Here is a 16,978-nt window from a genome sequence, read left to right on the forward strand (position 1 = left end):
TTTCCTGAATGCCAAGAGAGCCCGTTGGTTCAGGAGCTTAAGTCTGAGAATGAAACCTCCAGTTGGTGCTTTGCCCTGGCCTCTATTCCACATGACTTTCAAAAACTTGACTTTCCCTCAGAAAAGCACCAACAGCCACAGCCCTCCTGCACATGGTGCTAAGATTGTGCCAATGACATTATCTATAAGCGGGGTTTCAGAAACCTTGAATTTGTGATACTCAGGCAACTGGGTGGCAGATGCATGAAAAATACTTGGACTCAATTGCCTGCTAGTTCCCATGAGAGCAGTTTCATGTTCTTCCCCCCGGAGTTTCTGGAGAGTGTGCAAATAATAGAAAATGCAAATGCCATTCCATCAGCATCCACAGAAGGGGTGTGCAAAATCTGGAGGACTAAGGGACAAGCCGACCTGGAAGTAGTCTCTCCTATATTATTTTCCTTTCTTAAATGTTTTAACAGGTTCTTATTGCTGCATTTGCGGTTTCAGGATATTGCTCCACCTATTTCAGAGCAGGAAGTAAGCCATTCAACCCTGTCCTCGGGGAGACTTATGAGTGCATTAGAGAGGACAAGGGGTTCCGCTTTTTCTCAGAACAGGTAAGTCCCTCTGCACTCAGGGAAGTTTCTGTGTGGGCAGGTGGGCAGTTTGATGATGAAAATAGTTTGTAAAGCTCTTTTCGGGGTGGGTTATGATGCCAGTTAACAGACAACTCACTTAGTTCATCTATATAATTGCCCCCTCTAAATATACAGGCAGTCCCCAGGTTACAAATGAGATAGATTTGGTAGGTTTGTTCTTAAGTTGAATTTGTAAGTTGGAACAGGTACCTTTCCCTATCAAAGGTAACTGAGACAGATGTTTGTCTTACTATAGTATTTATTTTTACCTTACTGTGCATATAAATATTTAACCTATCTCATTTGTAACCCAAGGGCTGCCTGGATATAAGTCCTCTTTGTTTAAATATGCAGTCTTAAAAGTTAAAGAGTCAGTAATTGACTTGTACAGTTTGAGAATAATTCATTAATAGAGATAGGTGAACTGAATAGTTTTTATTTGGTGGTAGTCAATATTGTTGTAAAAACTTTGTTGTCTATTGAAGTTTTAACACTGATGCATTGCTTTCTGTTTTGTTTTTAATTACCAGGTTAGCCATCATCCACCCATTTCTGCCTGTCACTGTGAATCCAAGAATTTTGTGTTTTGGCAAGGTTTGTTCTTCAATTAGTACTTAAATATCCAATTGACTATCCTATGAAAGAGTTTCTAGTTCCCGAAAGTACATTGTACTCAGTTTTCATTTTTACCTTTGGAACTTGGAGAATGTTTGTAATTGATACAGAGTTCAGTTTGAGAAATTAGACTTTCTAATTTAAATATTAAACCGTGTTATCTAGGAGGGGAGATTGTTTAGGAAACAAACCCCGTGAAACAGCAGAGCTCCATGCTGACTGTGCCAGCCCGGTGCTATCACTTTGCCTTGTTGTGCTTCATTGTCTGTATCTGTAACGTGGAGATTTCATCTGCTGCCTTCTTGCCTCTTGAGGGTGTGCAAATACATCTTAATCCTAGAGGAAGGCTGTATGGCACATTATCTGTGGTGACAGTCTGTTAAATATATACGTAAATATTGTAGTGATTTCTGGTCTTTAACTCACTGAAGGGTTTGGATTGAAGTCTATTTAATTAATGCCCATTGTTCAGAGTGTTACAAACTTGCATGAGATAAAAGGTTTTGAAATCCCTTTAGGAAGAATATATAATATTAAGTATAAATAGTTCCTTTATGCTTGGGAGGGTGCTTCATTTGCTTCTCATATATACTTCCTCAACCTGAAAACACACAGAATGATAGAGTGCTGTGACTGCACATTATTGCAAAATAAGAAAATAAGTCATTTCTTGGTCATAATAAAGAGTGAGAAATTTTGTGGAGGCAGTACTAAGGTCCCTTAGTTCATCAAAACGTTCATCTTAGATCTAGGACTAGGTGGTGGTTCAGATGCACCAGGTAAACCTGTTTCCACAAGTAAACATGAAGCGTCATGTGAGATGGAGTGCTAGGCCCTGAGTCATATCTTAACCAGTATAGAAACATGCTCATTAAGTTAGATCTCACTTTCTTATCATCTTACCTATCTGTATTTAGAGATTTTCTTTTTGTACTGTTATCCCAAATCGTATAACTCTTCAAATAAATGTGTATATAAATTCATACTGCAATTATTTTGCTATATACCTCACTTACATAGATAAACTATTTCCACTATTAGTTAAAACTTTTAACAGCATTATCTAGAAATTAAAGCTCTTACAACATATATTCATGTACGCTTTCAAGGGTGGGCAAAAGTAGGTTAAGGCTCTGGCCGGTTGGCTCAGTGGTAGAGTGTCGGCCTGGCATGCAGGAGTCCCGAGTTCGATTCCCAGCCAGGGCACACAGAAGAGGCGCCCATCTGCTTCTCCACCCCTCCCCCTCTCCTTCCTCTCTGTCTCTCTTTTCCCCTCCCGCAGCCAAGGCTCCATTGGAGCAAAGTTGGCCTGGGCACTGAGGACGGCTCTGTGGCCTCTGCCTCAGGCGCTAGAATGGCTCTGGTTGCAACAGAGCAACAGCCCCAGATGGGCAAAGCATTGCCCCCTGGTGGGCATGCCGGGTGGATCCCAGTTGGGTGCATGCAGGAGTCTGTCTGACTGCCTCCCCATTTCCAACTTCAGAAAAAAAAAAAAAAGTAGGTTAAAATACCACCCAATCTTGCCTAAAAAATAAATCTAAATGAGTATACAAAATAATAACAAAAATAAATGAAGAAGATAATACAAATAAATAATACAATAATTCATAAAGAAATAATAATACAAGAATCAATCAACTATGTTTCCCACACTCACAACTGTAGACCTACTTTTGCCCACCCCTGTATATGTGTACATGAGTATTTGCACGTACGTATATTCCAAGCTTTTCCCGGTTTTATTAGTTGAAAACAAGTATGGAACATGGATAATGGAAAAATATAGATAGTATATTTTTTTGGTTCACTATCATTTCATTTTGGACCATCAACAATATAGACTCAATTATAATTAGAAAAGTTCTTTGTAAAATGTAAAGTATAATACAAAAGTTAAGTTTTTATATTATCAATCGTTAGATGTTGAGTATGTGTTTCTTTTTCTCTGTGTCATTTAGATATCAGATGGAAAAACAAGTTCTGGGGGAAGTCGATGGAAATTCTGCCTGTGGGAACACTGAATGTTATGCTTCCAAAGTAGGTTTTTCTCTCCATTCTTCTGGACTCTTAACTGCTTTTCAAAATCAGAAATGGGTATTTGAAACACTAGAAGGTATCAAAGGTCTGTTTTCCTCTATGGCCAAGCATCTGTTAACTTTACCAAAGATTTGAGAATGTTCTCCCACAAAAGTAAACGAAAACCTTAGCATATGTATTAAGGCTTACTATTTATGTTTTCACATCTTCCATTCGTCGGTCAGTACCAGGGACCTACCTGACCCTGTCACCATGTTAGCTTGCATTTTATATGAAAGGTTATTTTTTTTTACCCATTTGTTCTTCCGCACAATTTATAATTTCACTTTGAGTTAATCTTAGATCCAAGGACTATTTTTAAGTTCTGAGTTATTTTATTATAGAAGGGTGATGGAATTCCTTTAAGGCTATTTTATAGAGAATATAGCCTATAAGTCTTTTAAAATTAAGTTGATGTTTCATTGAGGCCAAAGGCTTGGCTGGTTTTGTTTCTGTCTTCATTTGGTTGGGTTGGTTTGGTTTGGTTTTGTCTGTTTGAATGACAGAGTTTGCTGATGAATTGGATGTGGAGGAAGGTGGGGACAGAGGGGCGTTCCCAGGACACAAAATAAACTTTCAATATTTACAAACTCATGAGGAAAAAAGACTTTCCCTAGTGGTATATAATGCCTATCAATTCATAATTTTTTAGAAATTTAGAAGCATTTTTTTATTTTGAAGTAACACTTTATTTGAAAACGTACATAACATGCCAATGTGATTTAAAGCTATGCCATCTTGTTCCTTGGCAGAAATTCTGTAGCCTACTCCCTGGATTTTGAATTTTATATATATATATATATATATTAAGATGGTATATATATATATATACCATCTTAATTATGCACATCAGTCTTTTCCCAAATAATTATTCACAAATCTGATGTTAAATTTAGAAAATGAAACAACTTAAGAGTAATCTTTTTTAAATGCATGCCGCCATATCTGCCTCTTTCACAACAGCCCAGTGGCCGCAGACTGCAGAAATAATTCATGGGTATGTCTTGAGGGCTTCCCTGCTCTGCCCCATCACTCCTTTATACCTTGCCTCTGGCCCCACCCACCCACCTGTAGCTCACCACTAGCAGGTCCCCCAGTGTGTCATGGTATTTGCTTTATTTTTTCTTTGACAGAGATAGAGAGACAGAGAGAGGGACAAATAGGGACAGACAGACAGGAAGGGAGAGAGATGAGAAGCATCAATTCTTCATTGGGGCATCTTAGTTGTTCATTGATTGCTTTCTCATATGTACCTTGACCAGGGGGTTATAGCAGACTGAGTGACCCCTTGCTCAAGCCAGTGACCTTGGGTCCAAGCTGGTGAGCTTTGTTCAAACCAGATGAGCCTGCACTCAAGCCGGTGACCTCAGGTTTTCGAACCTGGGTCCTCTGCGTCCTAGTCTGATGCTCTATCCACTGTGCCACTGCCTGGTCAGGTTCTTTTGGCTTCTCATGCTTTTCCTCAGCTTCCACTAGCGAGTCTTTCTTGACACTTATCCCACATGTCAGGCAGATCTAAGGACTGAGGATTCTCCCTTCTGTACTCGTGGTGGTTCCTTCTAATTTCATTGTGTTTGTTGACATGTCCATCTACCCTTTCAACTGGCTCCAGGAGAGCAAGAAACAGGCCCTATTCAACTTTGTGGCAATAACACCTGGTGCATAAAAAGCATTGATTTTTTCCTAAAATGAATGAATCATGTCATAAATGTCCTTGAAAACATAGAATCTTTCAACAAAGAAATGAGAGGAAAATGAGGGAAAAAGAAACTTTGGCCAAAGAATATTCTCATTAATAGAAATAGTAATTGGTATGTGTAACTTCTGCTGTTTTTAATGAATGGTGTATTCCTCATTAGGTATGGAGATTGCTATGTGTGGAATAAAGTCACCACATGCATACACAACATTCTCAGTGGCAGAAGATGGATAGAGCATTATGGCGAAGTAACCATTAGAAATACCAAAAGCAGTATTTGCATTTGCAAACTCACATTTGTCAAGGTAAGTAATACCTTACAACAGTAAGGGAAAAAAATAACAGAATGTGCTTACTCTAAGGAAGAAATAAAATGATTACCTTCAACAGCCTTATCTAGGTCTATCCTCTGTCATCGATACTTAAGAAGATTTTAGGTAGGAAAGCAGAGCCAGCTGATGGCATTATTCAAAGCATGCAGACTTCTGACAGTGTGGAGGTCAACACAGGCACCTCTCAAAGCAGAAAATAATAATTCTTCTCAAAGAATTTTTTTAGCAACCCATCAGTAGTTCATTAAGTAAAATTCCAGAAAACAATTATTGCCTATAGCAAATCTTCTGGTTTATATTCCTATATCTATTCCTGCTTGATTACATATTTAAGGAATCTATTTAGGGATATAATTATATTGCAATTATCTTTTTCTGAGGATGCAAAAAATGATAGTTTCCAGTCATTGTAAGCTCACCTAGCTCAGCCACTATTATAATCCAGATAAGTTCAAGAAAAAAACATGACCTTTATTAACAAGGAAAGATGTCTGGGATAGAAATGCCTCCAGAGCACCATTTTCCCTAGTCTCTGCCGGGAAGCAGAGCAGCTCCCTGTTTGTTTATGGGGCTACAGAATTCATCGAGGTACAGAAACTCCACCCACCCTCATTATCTCTTCTAGTCCTGCTCTCATTCTAATATGGTAGAAACGGGTAATGTAGTTGCAGTCTCAATACTCAAATTTTTCTCTTCTGGTTATATTTGTTTTAATTGAATATATTTATTTTACCTCAAAATATTTTTCTTTTTTTACTTTTTTTATAGATTCACTAGGTGGCTCAGCACTGAAGAGCCAGGATTATAATCTGTTCTGAGTGGCGACAGTAAATGTATGCGTTTAGTTTTGCAGGCAATGAGAAACGTGGACTTCGGTGTGCCCTGATATATGCAGAGCTCCTGAGTCCAAGGGAAACTTTCTTCCTCCCACAAAGAGTTCAAGGGAAAATCCCTATGCCAAAAGTGTAAAGATTTGAACTATGTAAATCAAGCCTACAACCTGTCAAATAAAATATGTTGTATTTTTTTACTTTGACTAATAAATACATTTTATAACAAAGCCTGTGAGGCCAGGTTGGACACTTTGGAACTCAAGCCGGGAAACTGAATGGGGGGCAGGGACCCAGACAGGTAAATTCGCTGACTTCTCACCCTTTGAGGAGGAGCATGGCTGGAAGAAAGCCAGAGCAGGGTCCTCATGATACAATTTAGCCATATACGGAGACTGCGAGAAATATTTCACAAACTACTTCCCTAACATTGCCGATTGAAAATCATAAAATCTGTGAACAAAAGGAAAATTCAAGACAGGAGTAACTGAGGCAGAAATTACTAACCTATAAATTGATATTTGGGTGAGAGAGACACTGAGCCTTTTCTGTAGCATACTACCGTGCGACAACATGGAGTAGAGATCATCCCTTTCTTGAAAGTGAAGGCCACCTGGCCACACAAACCCTTTTGAGATAGAGTTCTGAAAATGGTTTGAATAAAAAACTTAAAAGTTAGGCCCTGGCCGGTTGGCTCAGTGATGGAGCGTCGGCCTGGCATGCGGGAGTCCCGGGTTCAATTCCCGGCCAGGGCACACAGGAGAAGTGCCCATCTGCTTCTCCACCCCTCCCCCTCTCCTTCCTCTCTGTCTCTCTCTTCTCCTCCCGCAGCTGAAGCTCCATTGGAGCAAAGATGGCCCAGGCGCTGAGGATGGCTCTGTAGCCTCTGCCTCAGGTGCTAGAATGGCTCTGGTTGCAACAGAGCGACGCTCCAGATGGGCAGAGCATCGCCCCCTGGTGGGCATGCCGGGTGGATCCTGGTCAGGCGCATGCGGGAGTCTGTCTGACTGCCTCCCTGTTTCCAACTTCAGAGAAATACAAAAAAGAAAAAGAAACAAAAAAAAAACTTAAAGATTAAAGCAATTTTTCTTATGGAGATTATAGGGATTGGTGTTATCAGAGAGATCAGGTGTTTTAATTGGGGTTTGGTTTCTTCCAGGTAAATTACTGGAATTCTAATGTGAATGAAGTCCAGGGGGTTGTGATGGATCAGGAGGGGAAGGTGGTGCACCGGCTCTTCGGGAAATGGCACGAAGGGCTGTTCTGCGGCGTGGCGCCTTCTGCCAGGTGTGTCTGGCGGCCAGGTGAGACGTGCACGAGAGTCTTGCCTCAGGAGCCCACCCTGAGTGAGATGACAGGGGTGGGGAATGTCAGATCATCCCGTGTAGTCCACTCTGTATTTTTGTTTAATAATGAGATTGAAAACCTAGATGCGAAAGCAACTGTAGTTCTAGTTCTACTTAACATGTAGACTTATAAGTCCCAGTATTTGATAATGAGTTATAAAATTTAGGCCAAATCTGACAAGAGGGCTTCATGTAAAATCCACTCTAAATGCCTACAGTTCAGTGCCTGCATTTCAAATGCTAGGTATATTTATTAAAGAGTTTAAGTTCATTGGAATTTACAAACTAAGATCCTTATTCATGTTATTTATTTTGTTTTAATAAAACAAAGGAAAGCCGGCCCTGGCCGGTTGGCTCAGCGGTAGAGCGTCGGCCTGGCGTGCGGGGGACCCGGGTTCGATTCCCGGCCAGGGCACACAGGAGAAGCGCCCATTTGCTTCTCCACCCCCCTGGAGTGGAGGCCCCCTTCCTCTCTGTCTCTCTCTTCCCCTCCCGCAGCCAAGGCTCCACTGAAGCAAAGATGGCCGGGGCGCTGGGGATGGCTCCTTGGCCTCTGCCCCAGGCGCTAGAGTGGCTCTGGTCGTGGCAGAGCGACGCCCCGGAGGGGCAGAGCATCGCCCCCTGGTGGGCAGAGCATCGTCCCTGGTGGGCGTGCCGGGTGGATCCTGGTCGGGCTCATGCAGGAGTCTATCTGACTGTCTCTCCCCGTTTCCAGCTTCAGAAAAATACAAAAAAAAAAGAAAGAAAAGAAAAACAAAGGAAAGCCTATAAACATCTATAATCCACAAATGCAATAACTTATGAGAATAAGTGATCTTGTCACTTAAGCAGCAAAAAGCTGCAATATGTTGACATTTAATAAAACACATCAAGAGAGTTCTGGTAATACACTAGCATATAATTCAATATCAAGTATAAATAGAACAACTCTCCATATGACATTTATTTTCATTGGAATTTTGTCAGTGAAGCCCTAACTTTAAAATTAGTTATTAGTTTTCTAAATGACCTCATGTGTATTTAAATTTTTTGCCGGTAGAGTGGTTAGTTCATTCTGTGATTATTTTCGGAGGACTGTCTGCCTCAGGCTTCACTCGAAGAGCTTGGAATACATCAATGAGGAAAGTGTACCAGGATTCTGCCTTTGAGTTTAGTTTCAAAGGATCAATAAATACTAATTTAGATCTGCATCTTTTTCTTTTCTAAAAGGCAGTAAAGTGTTTCTGGTGAAATCTTAGTGTTCGTAGCTAATCACCCTGTCATTTAGTTACATAACTGAATATAAGGAGAAAAATTATGGCATAGTTTAGCCATTGAAGACTCCTATATGTACAGAGTTTTATTTTAAAGGCTAAATTGTATTAGATATATGAATCTATCAGTTCTGTTGATCAATATAAAGTTTCCCATCAAGCAAACTAAAACCAATTTAAATCACTTGGAAAAAGTGACTATCAAATGTTTATGGCTGCACATTTGCTAATAGTCTGTGTAGTGTTTGAACACCTGGGTTAAGTCGGCTTCTGCACGTGTCTTAAATCTCTTTGCCGCTCACGATGGTTCACTGGCCTCATTCCAGGGTCCTTGCCGACCAACCACGAGCTCTACTATGGCTTCACAAGGTTTGCTATTGAGCTCAATGAGTTAGATCCTGTACTGAAAGAGCTCCTTCCACCGACAGACGCCCGGTTCCGGCCAGATCAGAGGTGAGCATAGCGGTGGTATTTAAAATGCATAGCCTGTCATTAAGACCTATTTACCCCTTCCTTCCTTCCTTCCTTCCTTCCTTCCTTCCTTCCTTCCTTCCTTCCTTCCTTCCTTCCTTCCTTCCTTCCTTCCTTCCTTCCTTCCTTCCTTCCTTCCTTCCTTCCTTCCTTCCTTCCTTCCTTCCTTCCTTCCTTCCTTCCTTCCTTCCTTCCTTCCTTCCTTCCTTCCTTCCTTCCTTCCTTCCTTCCTTCCTTCCTTCCTTCCTTCCTTCCTTCCTTCCTTCCTTCCTTCCTTCCTTCCTTCCTTCCTTCCTTCCTTCCTTCCTTCCTTCCTTCCTTCCTTCCTTCCTTCCTTCCTTCCTTCCTTCCTTCCTTCCTTCCTTCCTTCCTTCCTTCCTTCCTTCCTTCCTTCCTTCCTTCCTTCCTTCCTTCCTTCCTTCCTTCCTTCCTTCCTTCCTTCCTTCCTTCCTTCCTTCCTTCCTTCCTTCCTTCCTTCCTTCCTTCCTTCCTTCCTTCCTTCCTTCCTTCCTTCCTTCCTTCCTTCCTTCCTTCCTTCCCTCCTTCCCTCCTTCCTTCCTTCCTTCCTTCCTCCTTCCCTCCCTCCCTCCTTCCCTCCTTCCCTCCCTCCTTCCCTTCCCCCTCCCTCCCTCCTTCCCCCTCCTTCCCCCTCTTTCTTTCTTTCTTTCTTTACTGAATCCTTTTCCATTCCCTTATTTACTCAGAAATACTTGAGTTTTCTACCCTTGGTTAAACTGGTCACAAGATGATCAAAACAGAGTAGCTCAAAAAGTTTCCCCTCTCACCCCCAAATTTACCAAAAGTCTGCAAATTCATGAATTCTCACTCCTCACCCAGTGTTTGTACCTTTTTACTTCTATTACTCTGAAGCATGAAGTATCTTTTTTTTACAGAGACGGAGAGAGAGTCAGAGAGAGAGATAGATAGGGACAGACAGACAGGAACCGAGAGAGATGAGAAGCATCAATCATTAGTTTTTCGTTGTGACATCTTAGTTGTTCATTGATTGCTTTCTCATATGTGCCTTGACTGTGGGGCTACAGCAGACCAAGTAACCCCTTGCTCGAGCCACCGACCTTAGGTCTAAGCTGGTGAGCTCTGCTCAAACCAGATGAGCCCACGCTCAAGCTGGTGACCTTGCAGTTTCGAACCTGGGTCCTTCGCATCCCAGTCCGATGCTCTATCCACTGCGCCACCGCCCGGTCAGGCATGGAGTATCTTTTAAACTCAAGAGTGAGGTAATAAGATATGATATAGGGACACCTAGAAATGCTTTTAGTCAGAGTCTGGAGTTTGCGCACTATGGTTTGGATCCCACGGTGTGAGATGTACTCAAAATACAGTACCTTTAATACCTTCTGATTCTTATGTTTATTTTTATTCTTACATAAGATCTGTACTTGTGTTGCCCATTTCTTCAGAATTAATTTTACTTTCTCTAAAACCTTTATCATACAGATTCCATCCAAGACCTTTTTCTGTTTCCAGTGTATTTGTGACTTTATCTGTCTTCTGCCAAAGTGTCCCCAGTATTGAATGTCTACTGTTCAGTTCTCTTAGATTCCCTCCTCTCTCGAGAACAGGTCGTCTCACTGTTTGACATTCACACGGGTCAACAAGCTTCCTGTATGATGCGTCCTTTGCCCTCATTTTGAAGTTTAAATATTTGCAAATCACCATTGGATCTGCTTTTTCTTTCTCAATTCTATTTCCATATTTCCTTTCTGAATTTCATTTACAATTCATTTCCTTTCTGTGGCCCTTTGTGATTTTCCCCAACTGTTACCTTTCTTTTTTTTTTTTCATCAGTTTTACTCTCTCCAGTAAAACAGGAAAACTCTTTCCCTCTCAATCTGTTCTAAAAGTAGATGGAGAACAGCCAGTTACCACCCACCGTTCTGTAGTGTTTAACGAGTGCTTCTTGATGATACGGAGGAGTGCAGCCTGGGACTTGGTGCTGTTCTACCCCTGTGCTCTTCGGTAGCCCTCAGATCTCAGGTTGTAGAACCCTAGACAGCACAGAAGAGTCTTCAAGGACAAGCCGCTCACCTTTCCCTCCCACCGTTATGTTACCATGTGCAGTAATTCTTCAGTTCACATACATAGAAAGTTTGTTCATTGATAGCAGGCAGAGATAATGTGGCCCGGAGCAGGGGCCAGGGGATACTATCAGAATGTCACTGTTCACCATGTTATATGCACAGTGACCAGAATGTCATTTTATGTAAAAAATGACATTTTAATCAGCAAAGAGGGCGATATATTAAAAAGAGTAACTGCTTTCTGCTTAGATTTTTGGAAGAAGGAAATCTAGAAGCTGCAGCAGCAGAGAAGCAAAGGGTAGAGGAACTCCAGAGATCTCGAAGACGATACATGGAAGAAAACAACCTTGAACATATACCAAGATTTTTTAAGTAAGTCAGTTCATCCCTATTACAGGTTCATGGTTGTTATATGAATGGGGTTGCCAAAAGCAGTGAGAAACACCAGCTAAAAAGAAATAGTTGGGTGTCCAGGGAACAGAAAGGTGGAAAAATTAAACTGGTTGCAGTAAATGGTTTTGGCAGTGAAAGTAGCAGGTCAGATTGTGCAGTTGTGAAAAGAGTTTTTGTAAGCCTAAAAATACACTTTTCAACACCTCTTTTCTTTTATGAGCAGCAAAAAGGAGTGAGGGTCGTGCCCAGGACGCTCTTTGTTCTTCTGCTCCACCCTTTCAAATGGTGGAAACTTGTTCCCATCCCCTCCCTCAGGGACCGGGTGGGACCTCTCTGCCCACAAGGTCCTGCTGGTTTCATTAGTCATCCAGATTTGGTCCCTCTGTGGTGCAATCGTGGTTGATTATTCCAGTATTATTGCCAAGATGATGTAGACGTCACAGAGGTGAAACGGGAGTTTCCGGTTCCATCTGTTGCCCTCCAGAACCAGGGCAGATCAGCTCAATAACTTCATGCCCTTCATAGCTGCCATCTCCTGGCTGCCCTGAGGAGGAGTGCAGCCTTGCCCTTCACGGAGAAAGGGCACTTTTTGGACACAGGCCTTGAAGAGACTCTTAGAGTGGCTGAGGTTCATACTATATCCCACAGTTGAGGCAGAGACTGTGCTTGTAGGTCTGGGGCCCGAAGCTCTTCATTACAGTAGTTGTACACACTTTGTTTAGAGTACTTCACATCTAGTTCTGCCTACAGGCAATATTCTCCTGCCCTCAGCCCCTCTCCCCATTACCCTACCCACTTCCATTTCAGATGTTTAACAACAAAAATGAGTTCAGTTCTGGTTAAAAATAGACAAGTCATCAATGGGTGGATAGGACACGAACAGGCTTACGAAGGACTGCTTATACATCTTACGTACAGGAGAGGGTTCAGTGATCAGGTAGGTGACCTTGACATAATTTGTGCCTAATGTCGATTTTTTTTCGTTTTCACAGAAAAGTGATTGATGCCAATCAAAGAGAAGCCTGGGTTTCTAACGACACCTATTGGGAGCTGCGGAAGGACCCTGGGTTTAGCAAAGTGGACAGCCCTGTTCTTTGGTAACCTGGGAGTGTAGAATTAGCCAACATATCATGCTCTAAATGAATAAATAACTATGCACAATTATGTTTCTTAGAGCTCCACGTGGTTTCTGGGTCGACTGAACACCGGCCATTTGCTTTTCTATTCATCTTTATAATGGACTTTCAGAAGTGCATTAGACAAGGCCCCTAACCACTCTTGGATCCTTTCTGTTTTGCTGCAACCATATTCCTTAAAAACACATCCACACCCTCCTCGAAAAGCAGAATTAAAGGAGCAAAATATAAAATCCAAAGTCCGATGAGTTTATAAAGAAAAACAAGCTGTAACCGGTGCTTAAAGCTGATCCAGAGAGTTTAAAGCAACATGACATCAACAACGCACTTAGTCCTTCTTCCGGAAGCGCCACCCCCTCATCGCGGGAGCTCCTGGGCCATGGCAGTCGGTCAGCTCAGACTTCAAGTGTGTCCGTTTGACGTGGTGTCCTCGTGCTGGCCTTGTCGATGAAGACATGATGCTCAACAGAACCTGTTTCATCTGTACGCCATTGTTCATGCCTTAAGAAATGCAAAGATGTACAATAAATCATTTTTTAATGTGTGCTCATAGGTTTATGTGAAGGACAGATCTTTTGATTCATGGCATGATTTACTTTCTGGAATCAGAACAATTATGAGTCTAACTTAAATGGATTTTTTAAAAAAGTAAACGACACGTGCTTTACTTTGATATGTTGGTTACTGTATTGTATAGCCGAAGGGCCAGAAGGAAATGGTGTGCTAGGTAGATGTCTGTATTCACATTGCTTGTCAAGTTCCTGTCCTGCATCCAGAAAATAAACCATCCCTCTTTCACCTAACCTCACAGTGTGCCCTATTATTTGGCAATATCTGTATTTGATTTTGAACACTTGGCATCACAGTGCTGAAACCTTGGAAGGAAATAATAAAGAGCAGAGGGGATTTCTGGGTGGGCTTAGGAATACTGTAAAAGTAACTGTTTTTGAGTGAAGCACAGTGTAATATGCATTACTATCCTATGCCTAACCCAGTGCCAGCAGTGGAAATCCCAGTGGGAACAAAAGCAAGAATGCTAGTAGATTATTTGCATTGTTTAAATGAGTTCTATGCAAAGTCATATTTTACATTTTCATCAAGTGATTCTGTATGATACATGACCATTTATCTAAGCATTTACCTTGCTATTGGCAGAGATGAAAAACATAAATCAAGGAATTTATACATTCCAACAAGGGAGGGGGGGTGCAGAAATGTGTTTTGCATACTTCAGGATTTGTTTTTCCTCCAGTATCCATAGGCTTTTGTAGAAAACTTGGCATCAGTATTCCTGAGTTTCTGCATGTAGATGACTATATAAATGCTTGTATGTTTTTTTAAAAAATCTCTCTAGAGTAATTATAAAATTACATATATTTTATTCTTAGTTAGGATTTTATTCTAGATTCTTACCATGAGATCTTAAGTGTTATTTTAAAGTCTGATAATGAGGTGACTAACATTTTACATTTTGTTAGAAGGTGTTGATTTTAGTGTTACTTCTCAGCAAAGCTTTCCTAATAATGGCTAACCCACGATCAAATCTAAACTGCTTATGAGAGCATAAGGCAAACTCTGAGGATTCTACTAGATGGAGCAAATTTTTAGTTAACCTAAAACTCACCCTTGATCTGGGGCCCTACATTATGTGAACAGCATGCACTGGCTTAGAATTTCATTCTCCATATTCCATTACCAGACCTAAATGTTCCATTTAAGCAGCATCCTCCCTAGATTTCTCCATGCCTTTAATTCCCATTTTAAATTATGGGTAGCTTGCTCCATGGTAGTAAACTTTCCCCTCCCCTTTTTTTTTTTTTTTTTTTTGCTTATTCATCTTAACTCCTTTTTCTCCTTATCTTGAGGTACATCCCTATAATTTTTATTAGAATTTAATTAGAATTCTATTAACTTTCTTATAAAAGTCTGTTCTCTCCCAACTGGTTAAGTCTTAAATACCATCTAAAGTGGTTCTAGTCAGAACTTACCAGCACTTCCCTGAACAGTCTCAAAATCGTTTACCTGAAGATAAGGAAAGAATTTTGTAAAGTAGAGGTGTTCCAAGTAGGTAAGTAGGACGGTGAGGCATCAGTTATCAATGGATATTAGATTGTAATTGAGAAAAAGAATAACTAGTAGAGAGGACCTTTATTAAATATTCAATAATAAGTTTAAGCTACAAATCAGGTTAAGTGAATGTTGGTCAGAGCTAGCCTAAAATTGATTAGGATTTTAAGATAAGAATGAGAAGAATGTCAAATTAATTAAAATCACCATATTTTATAATATCCCAGATTTAGACTCTCTCTTGAAGTTCATACTTCTTGGTTAGACTTCCAATTCAAGTGATCAATTAGATTTTAGATAATACTCCTATAATACCAGATTCACAAATCTCATCAAATATTTATAATCTAATAGCTTTATCCCCCATTTCTTTTTTTACTTTTGATCTATAAGATGGTTATAGAATTGTGAGACTTATTCTGTTTGGGATTTTCATCTGAAAAATTTGGGGGCATTTGAAACTAGTTTAAAAAGCAAAAGGATAGACTACTAGATCACTCTTGATAATACCTGATTTATTTCTTAGAATTTTATAGAAGCCCCTATTTCAGGGGCACTTTTCTTATTTGTTTTTTCCTAAAACAATCTAGGATAGAGGAGCATTGAATATTCCTTTCAACCTCCCCTGTGATGTGTTCATAAGCTCCTTCATCTCTTTGAGCTGGTCATTATGAAAGCCGTAGTAAGTGACAGTGGTCCTGTGGATGTGGCTGGACTGGACAGATCAATGCCACACAGCATCACGGAGAGACACTAATTATTTTGCTTCCATATGCTGCCACCAAGGGTACAATTTAGATTTAGATTTTGCTGTTATTTTATTCATTTTTTTATTAAGTCATTATTTTTTATGGGTTACTTAAACATTCCCCATAATTTTCATTCCATTGTAAAAAATAAACCTCATTTGAAATACCTTTTAATATTACACGTCAGCCCTGGCCAGTTGGCTCAGCAGTAGAGTGTCAGCCCGGCATGTAGAAGTCTCAGGTTTGATTCCCAGTCAGGGCACACAGGAGAAGCAACCATCTGCACCTTCACCCATCCCCCTTACTCCCCCCCTCCTCCGCCTGCAGCCATGGCTTGAATAGTTTGAGCAAGTTGGCCCCAGGCACTGAGGATGGCTCCATGGCCTTACCTCAGGTGCTAAAATAGCTCAGTTACTGAGCAGTGGAGCAGTGGCCCTAGATGGACAGAGAATCACCCCGTAGGGGGCTTGCTGAGTAGATCCCAGTCAGGGCTCATGCAGGAGTCTGTCTCTCTGCCTCCTTGCCTCGCTTCTCAATATATATATATATATATAACACATGTCAATTACATATATATTACATGTCAATTATATGTGACATAAAACTACCAAATTATTTTCCGGGTAAGAGAAACCAAGTGATTTTTCAATACAAGAGATGCCAAGTTGTCAATATTTTAAATCTTTGCTCTTTGTTATTCTGACCTTTCGGCGACTCCACTCATCCATTGTTAGATCCTGTCCTGGCCAAGGTTGCAGGTTCAATCCCCGGTCAAGACACCCAAAGGAGTCAAGCAGTGGGTAGAAGGGTAAATTGATGTTGTTGGATTTTTTTCTCTCTCTCTCTTGCTCTTCCTCTCTCCTTCACTCTAAAATCAGTAAATGAGAAATTTTTAAAAATCATTAGATACTGTCCTTAAAATCACTGGGGGACAGGGTTAAAGAGGAAACTGATAAAACTTTTTTTGCTTAGTTCTGGTTACATCTGTGGCTGGAGAAGAGTTTATAATCAACCTGTTGTATGTTTTTGTTTTTACCGAGCGGATTTTACTTACCCATCTTGTCTAATCTTGTTCTCTGTCATCCTAGAAAATGAAATGTTAGTGGGAGCAGAGCTCCTAACACACCAGGGGTGTAAAAATGTTTGCACTTAGCTCAAGTTGATACATTATGAATGTGGCACAGTAAAAAAACAGTTTGTGTACAAAATATTGGTTTATTTCTATGGGAGCCTTTATGTTCAGGATATATAAAATGTATCTAATTAAACAATTATGAATCTATTTCGTGCTTTAGAAATGTTCTTTTGGGGGAAAGATGGAAAAAATGTTATTGGAGCTAAGATTCAAG

At 40.6% G+C, this 16,978-nt stretch overlaps 1 protein-coding gene across 5 annotated transcripts in view; it reads left to right on the forward strand.

The window, feature by feature from the left end:
• Positions 1-16,489, forward strand: part of OSBPL6 (oxysterol binding protein like 6) — a 233,728-nt gene extending 217,239 nt beyond the window's left edge. For all 5 annotated transcript variants that reach the window (XM_066345045.1, XM_066345046.1, XM_066345048.1 and 2 more), the window contains 8 exons: positions 462-599; positions 1,151-1,214; positions 3,194-3,272; positions 5,171-5,315; positions 7,332-7,476; positions 9,098-9,224; positions 11,534-11,656; positions 12,670-16,489. In XM_066345045.1, the coding sequence (XP_066201142.1) occupies positions 462-599; positions 1,151-1,214; positions 3,194-3,272; positions 5,171-5,315; positions 7,332-7,476; positions 9,098-9,224; positions 11,534-11,656; positions 12,670-12,778 (930 nt within the window). In that variant the 3' untranslated portion in view covers positions 12,779-16,489. The remainder of the gene's footprint in view (positions 1-461; positions 600-1,150; positions 1,215-3,193; positions 3,273-5,170; positions 5,316-7,331; positions 7,477-9,097; positions 9,225-11,533; positions 11,657-12,669) is intronic.
• The last annotated feature ends 489 nt before the right edge of the window (positions 16,490-16,978 follow it).

This window comes from Saccopteryx leptura, chromosome 7 (genome assembly GCF_036850995.1).
Source record: "Saccopteryx leptura isolate mSacLep1 chromosome 7, mSacLep1_pri_phased_curated, whole genome shotgun sequence".
Taxonomy (NCBI): domain Eukaryota; kingdom Metazoa; phylum Chordata; class Mammalia; order Chiroptera; family Emballonuridae; genus Saccopteryx; species Saccopteryx leptura.